Genomic DNA, 11,366 nt, shown 5'->3' with positions numbered 1-11,366 from the left:
CAATAGATTGAAAAAATCAGAACATGATTTCACAAATAATGACCCACTTTATACTACCCACGCCTGCCTTTTTCTATGATCAGACCCTCCCATCCGCCACTGCTCCTTCTCTTCCCAGAACCTGCTCTCAGAGGCCCTGCGGACAATCGCGGGGACTGGGGCAGCCCTGAAAAAACAAAAGAAGAAGGGAAGCAGGTCTGCAGCTGCAAGCAGTCCTGGAGGTGAGTGGTGGAGAGGATGGGTAGGAGGCCACAGCTGGGATAGACCAGGAGGAGTAAACAGGAATTAATCTCAACATGGAAAACTCCTGACAAGAAAAAGAAGAAGAGCAGCAGGTTCTGAGTACAGAACTTGGGAGGGGGTGAAGACCATAGCCTGGAGGATGGTGGGTCCATTAAGTTACTTGTCCCTAATTTTTTATGAGCCATATCTAATAGGCATATATCACAATGAAATCACAGGTTTTGGCAAAAAACATTCATAGGACAGATGGTGGAAGTCAGTAAAAAGACAAAGGAGCATGTTCTTTTGGATCAATATTTTTGTGTCTTTTGGGTAGATCCCTAGGAGTGAAATTGCCGGGTCATATGGTAGCTCCATTTTTAGTAGATTGAGGAACCTCCAAACAGCTTTCCATAGTGGTTGGACCAGCTTGCACTCCCTATTTACAATAGGCAAAACCTGGAAACAACCCAAATGCCCAAAAATAGATGACTGGATCAGGAAGATGTGGCATATATACATGATGGAATATTACTCAGCGATCAAAAAGGCAGACTCATGCCATTTGCAGCAACGTGGATGGAGCTAGAAGGAATTAATGGTCAGTGAAATAAGCCAGAAGAAAAAAGAAAAATATTGGATGGTTTCATTTATAGCAGGACTATAGGGGAACCCAATAAGATATTAGTGCAAAAAAATAATAACCGTACAAAGCACAACGAAGCAAAAACAGACAATTATAAACCAGAGACAAACCAGAGAAGGATCAGAGGGAGGGAGGGAGGAGCACAGGGGACTGAGGTGATGGTGCACGGGTGCCTTGGGGAAGGAAACTATGGGGACTACACCTGAGGGGGTGGGGGAAACAAATATTGTTTAAAAATGAACAATGATGTAAAATGTTTTAAAAATAAATTATTAAAAAAGAATAATAAACTTATAAAAAAGAATAATAATATAGACTGCCAAAAAAAAAGAAAGAAAGAAAGGAAGAAAGGCTAAGGAGCAACAAATAAGGTTTTCCATGAGGTTAGTTGTGTGGCTTCTGCGCTACAATCTTGTAGGTGTATTGTCTACCTATTCTGTAAGACTTTTGGTGCTTCCACTTACCAGGTATTATTTGATTATTGCTTTGTCTTTCTGGCAGCAGGGCAATTTCCAGGAGTTTCAGGAAAAATATTCTTCTCATAATATGAAATAATAAAGCACTACAAAAAAGCCAAAAAAAAAAAGACATTCACATTTATGTACTTCTTTAATTTCCAATTTGCAAACCATTTTATATATAAAATAAACACTTCTGCTAAAATAGCTAGAAAGGCAAACAGTGGATATTTTATTCCTTTGGTGACTGATATCATCAAAACACAGAAATTTCCTGGCTAGCTTCAAGTACTTTAAATTAAAGCAAAGATATCTCCTAATATATTTTATCAAAGTTTACTAGGCTAATCTGATGTGCTATATAAAATAAGAATGTTATCCCTATTCATTTCAGTTTTTAAAAAGTCTATTTTTATGTGTATGTGTTTTAAGTTTCAAGCACTATGCTAGGCTTGTGGATTTTAAAATAAATAAAATAGTAGGCTTTACCCTTAAGGATACATACACACACCCACTTCACACACTTACAAATGCATATATAAGTAACTATAATATGATACAACTCAATATAAACAAAATACTTTGACAACAACAACAAAAAAGCAGTGATTAATTTCAAATGAGTTTTTGTAAGAAGTTATAGAAAAGATAACATATTATACAGAACTTAAAAGATGAGATGGATTTCATGAGGGAGTGAAAAAAGATGAGAAAGAAAGATGGCTAGTCAGGAAGGAGAGGAATGTGAGAATGGAAGCGAACCCCAGAGAATCATAAAAGCTTGGAGTGTGGGGGTGAATCAAGAAACAGAAGAAGCCACTAAAAGTGAGAAAGAAATGAGTCGTGAAGAGGGGTCCAGGTTTATATTTTTGATAGGACATTAATTTTGCTATGAATATAGAAATTGAAATGCCCAAAGGATAAAAAAAAAAAATCTTCCAGGTCCTTCCATTTTCAAAGGCTAGCAAAATATATGACAAACTTTGTAATGGGAAGAAGAACCATTTTTGACAAATTAACATGGGATATTTAAATGTGTATTTTGTTTTATGGCATTGTTTTGCATTACATTTCATGTATTGCATTTGTTTTATATCTATGCTTTTTATTACCTTAGGGATAAACATTTATATGAAAAGCATTATTTCTCTTAACACGCTAGTAGAAGCAGTCGGCTTTTAATACCACTCTAAAGAATCATTTTCATAACCTCTCTTTTGGGAAGTACATTTTAGAAGTAGCAAAAGTTTGGGGGAAATAGAAGCAAAAATGGGTGTAGAAAAGCAAATATTAGTGAGAAATTGATGAATATCAAGCACATTCTATTAGCAAAATTTAAGTACAATTATAGCTTGGGCATCCATATTTATTTATGCTCAACTTCCACCTATTAATGTAAAGGTAGAGAGTGTTTTTAAATATTTTCCAAGGTAGTTAAATTCTTAGTAATTTAGTATTTAATATAAAATGTCTCAAAGAAAATAATATAAGATGCTATCTGTATATTGCATTAAAACATGACTTTGTGAATAGCAACCCACCGTCACGTAGTTTTCTATTTCTAATTGATGAAACATATATATTGTACAATACTGGGTTGATGGAAATGTTGATTCTGATTATCTTGATTCTGGTGAGGGTTTTACAGATGCGTACATATGTCAAATCCTATCAAGTTGTACATTTAAGGCAACTTAAGTTTATTGTGTGTCAGTTATACTTGTATAAAGCTGTTAAAATGTTTGTATTTGCTTTTGTTTTTCTGCAATACATTTTTATTACTGTTTTTTTAAATCTTGAAGAAGTAGCATCAACATCTAACAATGAATAGAGAAAGAATTAAGAATTTAAAGAAAATTTCTTCTGTTTATTTGTCCTCCTTTTCTCAATACCCTACAACACAAACTAAATTTAATATTTTTAAAGGTGTCCTTTTGGATTTTTAAAAAAGGTGTCCTTTTTAGCAGTAAAATCCAAATTACATCAATTTCATAAAACTCCAAAGAAAATATGGCCAACAGGCATATGAAAAAAATGTTCATCATCACTTAACAATCAGGAAAAGGGAAGCAAAAGCACAATGAGCAACCACCTCACACCAATAAGAATGGCTCATATCAAAATCACCAGAAACAATAGTTGTTGGTGAGGCTTTGGAGCAAAGGGAACCATGTACATGACTGATGGGAACATAGATTGGTCCAGTTCTTCAGAAAGACACCATGGAGATTTGTCGAAATATTAAAAATGTATCTACCATATCATGTAGCAATTCCACCCCCAGGTAGCTACTCAACAATACAACAACACTAACTTAAAGATATAAATGCACTCCAACACTAACTGCGGCACTATTTTTTTTTAAGATTATTCATTTATGAATACAAGAACTGGGGTACAGGCCAGAGGTGTGGGGGTGTGAGAGGATTCACCAGAGACAGAGTGGGGAATAGAACAGGCAGATTGACTGAAATACACTGCTGAGGGGAGCAGCAGGTGAGTCAAGAGAGGTCTGCTGCACCATGAGGGTAGCTCTCTGGCAGACCGGGGCTCGAACTCGTGCTGCAGTGGCTGTGGATAGCTTCACAGATTGTGTCTTAAGCCCTTGCACCACCAGGGAGGCCCTGCAGCACTATTTATAATAGCCAAGTTATAGAAGCAACCTAAGTGCCCAAGGACAGAGGAATGGATTAAGAAGATGTGGTGCATATACACTACATAATACTACAATACCAGGAAGGAAGGGGGAAGGAGGTGGGTAAAAGGGGTCCATTGTATGGTGAATGATACTTCATGCAGCATATATAGATGTGGAATGTTATAATGATGCATTGTGTGAAACACCATGCAAAGTAATGTTAACAAAATATTGTTAAAAATTAAAAATATGCATCTGCATTAACAAAAGGCAGGAAGGTAACATCAAGTGTAGAGCTAGTTTATATATTCTTCCTATTTTTACAGCATCTTCTTTATAATGTGTGTTAAGTATTATAATTAAAAATAAAATGGCTCTTTTTTTATGTTGTTTTTTGTGGGACCCTCGCCGGCGGCCGGGGAACGAACCAGCGCTGCAGAGGCTGCGGGCAGAGTCGCAGCCCAGCGCTCAACCGCTGCGCCACCAGGGGAGGCCCTAAAAATAAAATGTCTCTTAAAAGAAAACACGGTTTTATCATAGTCTCTTGAAAATGTAACTAAACTGGCAATTCTTTACCTAAATTTGTTATAATAGCCAGAAAGTCAATTTATAAAAACACTCGTTGATTGTGGACCTTCACTCCATCAAATGCATTGGTGGTGACTTTTACTTTTCCTCAGGTTGCTCCCTAGCCTCCGCCTTTTCCCTTGGCCTTTGGACAGAAAGAGGCCGAGAGAGAGGCCAAGCAAGGCTGGCTCAGTCCTCTTTTGGCAAGTGACACTAATTCCCTGACAGCTTTTTCCATTAAGGTGAAATAGTAAATTAGGAATGCCCCAGAGGGGAAATCTGGCGTTGACAGTGGGGGCACTACCGAGATAAATGGAGCTGTTCGACTGTCAAGTTTAGCCCGCAGCACAAGGTGCACATGCCCTGGGCCTCCCCGAGCATGGAACTTGGTGATGTGAAAAGGTTTATGACGCATCGCAGGTGGCCTAAGGCCATGTTCTGATTCAGACCTGATCTCCCCAGCGCCCCACTGCGCGCTAGAAGAGCAGGCCTGGCGTCAGTTTCCACGCTTGTAAAGAGGAGAAGGCATGTTGTCCTGCTTCCTGTGCCTCTCCAAGCACATCAGCACTTCGTTGGTGTCCCTGCGCAGATGGTGCCCAGGCTTTGCGCTCCCGCTGCGCTGCGCCGCAGGGCGACCCTTGGAACCCCGGCCCACTGCCCCTCGTCGACTGCTGAGCGCTGCCACTTCCTCTGGGGACCCAATCCAACCGAATTTGGCCTCCTCCCGCGTGCGCCAGAACTTCCATCCAGACTCCGAGGCTGCCATCAACCGCCAGATCAACCTCGAGCTCTACGCATCCTATGTGTATTTGTCCATGGCTTATTATTTCTCCCGAGATGACGTGGCCATGCACAACTTCGCCAACTATTTCCTTCGCCAGTCGCGAGAGGAGACCCAGCACGCAGAAAAACTGATGAGGCTGCAAAACCAGCGGGGAGGGCAGATATGCCTGCAGGACATCAAGAAACCAGCCCAGGACAACTGGGAAAGCGGACTGAACGCCATGCAGTGTGCGCTGCTGTTGGAAAAGAATGTGAACCAGTCCTTGCTGGAATTGCACACTCTGGCTTCAGACAAAGGTGACCCCCATTTGTGTGACTTCCTGGAAACCCACTATCTGAATGAGCAGGTGAAGTCTATCAAAGAATTAGGTGACCACGTGCAAAACTTGGTTAAGATGGGGGCCCCCAAATCTAGTCTGGCGGAGTACCTTTTTGACAAACATACCCTTGGAAATGAAAACAATCAGAAGTAAGCCACAGGCAGCCTCCCTACCACCTAGGGGTGCCAGAACCCAGATTCAGCCCTCCTGCTTCCTTGATTTTAAAATGTTCTTCCACTTTCATGTTCTTTGGTTACACTGTTCCTCCAATAAAAAGACATGTAGAGAAAATGTATTTAGCCTCATGCTAACAAGGACTTTCTGTCCAGTATCAAAATAATTCCCCTAGTCTGCAAGGTTACCCAGGATACTGTGGTACTAAAGGAAAAAAAAAAAAAAAGGTTGCAAAAAAGGCTACTGAAAATAAATGCAAACTTTCTCCTGTTAATAAATATTATTCCAGACCATGAATCTTCACTAAAAGTCCTTGATTTTCAACTTAATAAGTGCCAGTTACTTTCAAGCTCTTAAGCTAAAGGCTAAAGTAGAAAAAATGTGTAAAGTAAATAACTACAACAAGATAAAAAATATATATATTACTGTAAAAACCATACATTCAAAGTGTTATGACCACCTTTACCCTTTCCCAAAGTGTGTTCCAAAAAAAAAAGGGTTTGGAGATTTTTTTTTAAAGATTTATTGATTTATTTATTTATACAAGCACTGGGTACAGTCAGAAGCACCGGAGGGTGAGAGAATTCACCAGAGCCAGAGAGGGTAACAGAACAGACAGACTGACGAAACACACTGCTGAGGGGAGCAGCGAGCACAGCAGGAGAGGTCTGTCGCACCATGTGGGACCCTCGCCAGCAGCCTGGGATCGAACTGGCACTGCAGAGGCTGTGGGCAACTTTGCAGACCAGCGCTCAACCGCTGTGCCACCACCAGGGGAGGCCCTGGAGATATATATATATATATATATATTTTTTTTTTAAGAGGAATTTTATGTCAAGTAAGTTTGAGATAAATGATGTGAGTCACAAGTTATATTTGCCTTTTAAGGGCTCTGGGAATTCCTGCAATTAAAAACAAAGAGAAAACTAAAAAATGTGAAATTTTTAAATTTAGGTATTTTACTTAGTGTTTCCAATCACCCATTCAATTTCAACTAGTTGTCTGGGTTTTTTATGTGTTTCATGATGACATAACTAGCCAGGTCTGTCTGATTACAAAACAGACTATATACACTTCAACACTGACCTACATTACCTCCCTTTTAACATATCAAAAAGTGAATACTTTGCAGAAATTGAGGAGAACAAACATTAGGGTGAAAAAAATCAAGAAGGGATTTAAACTGAGGTAGGTTTCCCCTGGACAGATGTATTTTGGGGCTTGGGGGTGCGGGAATGAAATAAGAGGGAGAATATTTAGTGGGCAGGTCTTGGGCTCGACAAAATATTGGTGGTGTTTGGGAAGATGGGCTAGGACCATACTGTGGAGGTGAGGAGGAAGACTTTGGTCTTAATTTAGTGGACAAGGGTGGTGCTTTGAAGGACTCCGAACAGGAAAACGCTAAGATGCTAAGAGTAGAGTAATCATATGTTGAGTTGTACAGAATAAAAATCTGAAAACAACTTTAATGTCTGTGTTGGTTTGGGTCCTTTGAGAAATAGATGCTCCAAGGAATTAAGTGCACAAAAATCACTAGAGGGAAAAAGACAGGGCTTTAAGAGATAATGGGAAAGGAGTGGGGAAAACCTTCAGATTTCTTGCAAGTCTCAGGAGGGAAGGAAGAAGGGAAAGTTGGGAATAGATCTCAGGAGAGTTTTTCTAGGCTATCAGGAAGACCTCCAGTTAACATGACACATCAGAGGAGCCCCAAGTCTCCAAGAAGTGGGTCTGTCTACTTACATTTCCAGCACTCTGTTATTGACTAAGAGTGACCCATAGGAAGTTGTACCTTGCAACAGACTAAGAGTTGACTAATTTTAGAGCATAATGCCTGGAAGCCCATGGCAAATTGAGCTCCCTGCAGCCCCAGGTCTGAGAAGAACATGCAAAGAACTATAAATTCAGCAAAATGGTTTAAATTAAAATGCCATGCATGAAATGTTCTACAACTATTCAATATGTTTTTCGTCAAACATGTAATGATATCGGCAGAGATTCACAATGTTTTCTCCTAAAATCAAGCATATTACAAGTCAGGGTCACACTGTATAATTATATAAACAATTATAAGGAAATTACATAACACATAAACACATAAGATATATGGAATTGTATATTCCAACATGTGAAACTGGACAATCTCTTAACAATGAAAGCATGACTTTTATTTTCTTTGGTAATTTGTCTTTTAAAAATAAATATCTCATCCTGGACACCCATTATTATCATAATAAAAGTACAAATAATAGATGAAGAGAAAGTAATAAGAGTCTGATTAGGGTGAAATCAATGAAAACAGAAAAAGAAGCTCGTGAGAGTTTAGAGGCAGAAACTTTTCAATGGCAAATTTAAGGAGAGAGTTACAGAAAATGGGCAGAGGAAGAAAACTGATAGGTCTCAAGCCTGAGTTACTGTAAAATACGGGAGTTGAGAGTAAGAGGGGTCTCTACAGGAGGAGGTATTGGGGATAAGAGAATGCATAAGATTTCACATTTGATTATGCTGAACAATATCACTTTACATTCCATCCTTACTGTTTTATTGTGTGACAAAAGACTCAGATTTCTTCAGATCATTGTCCCAGTTCTTCTACATGAGTGTTTTCAAACCATTACTATGTCATGAAATTAGTAAGTCACTATCCACCTTCCCTTAATTAAATAGTATTAAAATGAAAGTGAAATAAGTCTCTTGAAATTCTTGGTATGTGTATATGTGTGTGTGTGTTCATGCCTTTGCATGCTGGATAGTCTTTTTTTTTTTTTAATTCTATGTTACTGTTTAAAAAAAAAAAAAAAACATGTAATAGCCTTCACCACAGATGATAATTTCACACATACTTAGTATTCCTTAAATCTCCCAATCCTCCTCCTCCTTCTTACTGTTAGTTGATAATCCTCTTATTTCACTGGGAATTTAGAAGTAATCATAGGAAAAAAATTACACGCTCTTATCATTGCATCAATCACATAATCTGTATTCACAAATGAAGCAAAAGATTTTGGGTGAGACAGCTTGTGGAGGTTATTGAAGTCATCAAGAGTGTGGTTTTGCTTTGGTACATGGTTGAAGTATTTTTATGTTGTTTCCCAAAACCACCTTCCCACAGTGGCCTGAAGCCCAACCCTCTATCCACCCAAGGACACAAGGACATCACACTTATAACTATCCTCACTCACATCATCAAGTTTGCCTTTTTTATTTGTTGGTTCCCATGAGAAGCAATAAATGGTGTTATTTTTTCACACTAAAAAAAGTCACATTTGGACTTTTATCCCCTCCAGCAAATACAAAGCTACCACTTTGTACTGTTTTCTTTTACAGCAAAATTTCTTAAGAGTTCTACTCCCTAGCCCCAGTTCATTTTGTTTTATGTCAAGGTCATTAGAAATGTCCATGTTGGTAAATCCAACAGGCATTTCTCAGTCTTCTTACTCAACCAGTGAGCAAGACTTCCTATGTCTCTCTTGAAGCACTTGTTAAAGTTTTATATCTCTGTCTCATCCCTCCCCCAATTATCTGAACTTTAAGCATAAGCATGTTTTCGAATTTGGTCTTCACTTCTGAAGCTCTTCCCTTCTTTATCTGTATTTATTACCTAGTTATCTAGCTGTATGACTTTTATTTAAATATGCATTGAGAATGTGTTGATATAGTTTACTTGACCTCATTTCTCAACTCCAGACTTGCACATCTAAATATTTAATGTTTATCCTCGGATGTCTAATAGACATTTCATATTTAACATGTTCAAAACCACACTCTTGATGACTTCAATAACCCCCACAAGCTGTTTCACCCAAAATCTTTGACTGTGTAATAAATGGAAGCTCTATTCTACTATTTTCTGAGGTTCACTCATTCTTGACTACTCTTTCATACTTTATGCCAGTTCTTCAGAAAATCCTTTCAGTTGTTCCTTCAAAATAAATGCTGAAATTTACCTCTTCTTACAACATTCATGATTGCCACTTTGTACAGGTATCGTCTTCACCTTCATAAGTACATTTTATATGACACTCTTGACGGGACTAACAGCTTGCACTGGGTCACATTTCCACAAAGTGGCCAAAGTGTTTCATTTTAAGTGGAACTTTCTTCTTTGTTCAAAACCCTTCAATGGCTTCTCTCACTTGGAATAAAAGTCAAAGTACTTATCATATCCTCTGAAGTCCTATGTGACGTAAGCACCCGGTAACTCTGTGCCTATTATCTGTGTGTGACAGTGCATATAAAATTAGGACAAAGAGGTATTTCACCACCATCCCCCACATCAGATATATCTACCTCCATATTACATAGTGAAAGATGGAACATCTGTTTTGTTGACTACTCCAGTTGCATTTGCTTCCTTGTACCTGTTTACTCTGTTAGGAAACTTTCCCCCCAGCATGAATATGGTTTACATTCTCACTTTCTTCAGTGTCTCACTTCCTTCAGATTTCTGTCAAGTGGCATCTTATAGACTTTACTGATGATCCAAACTAAATTAGTCTCCATGATTCCCATCTCTATCCTCTTACAGGATTTGTTTAGCTCCACAGAATTTGACACATCCTGACACAATTTTTATTTGCTTATGCTCTCTCTCACTAGCATGAAATTTCTGTGAGGATCTGTGTTTTTTCCACAACTATCTCCACAGTTCCAAAGAAGTATTTATTTTTTCAGTGCATTCTCAATGAAAGTAATGTATGAGAGTGAGTGAGTGAGTGAGTGAGTGATATCCAGAAGCAAGCTGAAAGAGCTGATTGGTCAGAATCTTTCAAAAAGTTAGATTCAGAGAAGTGAATCTGGAAGTTGCCTGTGCAGAAATGATAAGTAAGCCTGGGGAAAGACTTAAATCACAAAGAGGAGAGAAAAGAAAGAAAGACAGGAGAGGGAATCAAATATAGAAACTTGGAAAATTGGAGGAGCTTTATATTTAGAGGAGTTTAGATATAGAACCCTTGACGGCACACAGAAAAGAAATGAAAATAGCAAGGTCATTAACAACTCTGGTCTTGGAAGCACGAGATGAGAGAGAGTTCATCAAATGCCACAGAGGAATGATGGAATTATGAAAGGAGCTATAGAAAAGGAGAGATTTTAAAAGCAAGTGATAGCATGAGGCAGGAGGGGAGAATGGAGCATGAGATAAAGAATGCAGGTATAACCTTGAGGGACATAACCTTTCCAATCAGCATCCATAGAAGAAACATCAATTTTAAGATAAGAAAAGGACACATACAGGGTGTTTACATTGGGTGAGCTCAAACTTCCAAATAAGTAGTAAATTAGATCAACTTCTGAAATACCTCTCTATATTGAAATATTTTAATTTCATTTAGCAGATGTTATAAAACTAGTAAATATAAGTTATTAAAGGTGAAATATAGTCTTTACTGTAATTTAATAAATAAAATAAAGACAAAAGCTTTCATGAATTAGAGTATCTGGAATTGAGCCAATGGAGGCTCAATATCTAAACAAAAACCTACTATACAGAATGTAATGGCTTTCAGTCCCTCAATATCATGACAGATTGTTTCACTCTCGTACAAAAACATCCAGTAATG

General features: G+C 38.3%; 1 protein-coding gene across 1 annotated transcript; it reads left to right on the top strand.

Annotated features, from left to right (window-relative positions):
* The first annotated feature begins 4,961 nt into the window (after nt 1-4,961).
* On the top strand, nt 4,962-6,111 carry FTMT (ferritin mitochondrial). Its single transcript, XM_037508250.2, has one exon. The coding sequence runs from the start codon at nt 5,059-5,061 to the stop codon at nt 5,785-5,787; it is 729 nt and encodes a 242-aa protein (XP_037364147.1). The 5' UTR covers nt 4,962-5,058; the 3' UTR covers nt 5,788-6,111.
* The last annotated feature ends 5,255 nt before the right edge of the window (nt 6,112-11,366 follow it).

This window comes from Talpa occidentalis, unplaced genomic scaffold, assembly GCF_014898055.3.
Source record: "Talpa occidentalis isolate TD23 unplaced genomic scaffold, MPIMG_talOcc4v2.1 talOcc4.13, whole genome shotgun sequence".
In the NCBI taxonomy this organism is placed as follows: domain Eukaryota; kingdom Metazoa; phylum Chordata; class Mammalia; order Eulipotyphla; family Talpidae; genus Talpa; species Talpa occidentalis.
Note: the sequence above shows the minus strand (reverse complement) of the source record. Positions and strands in the feature narration are given on the sequence as shown.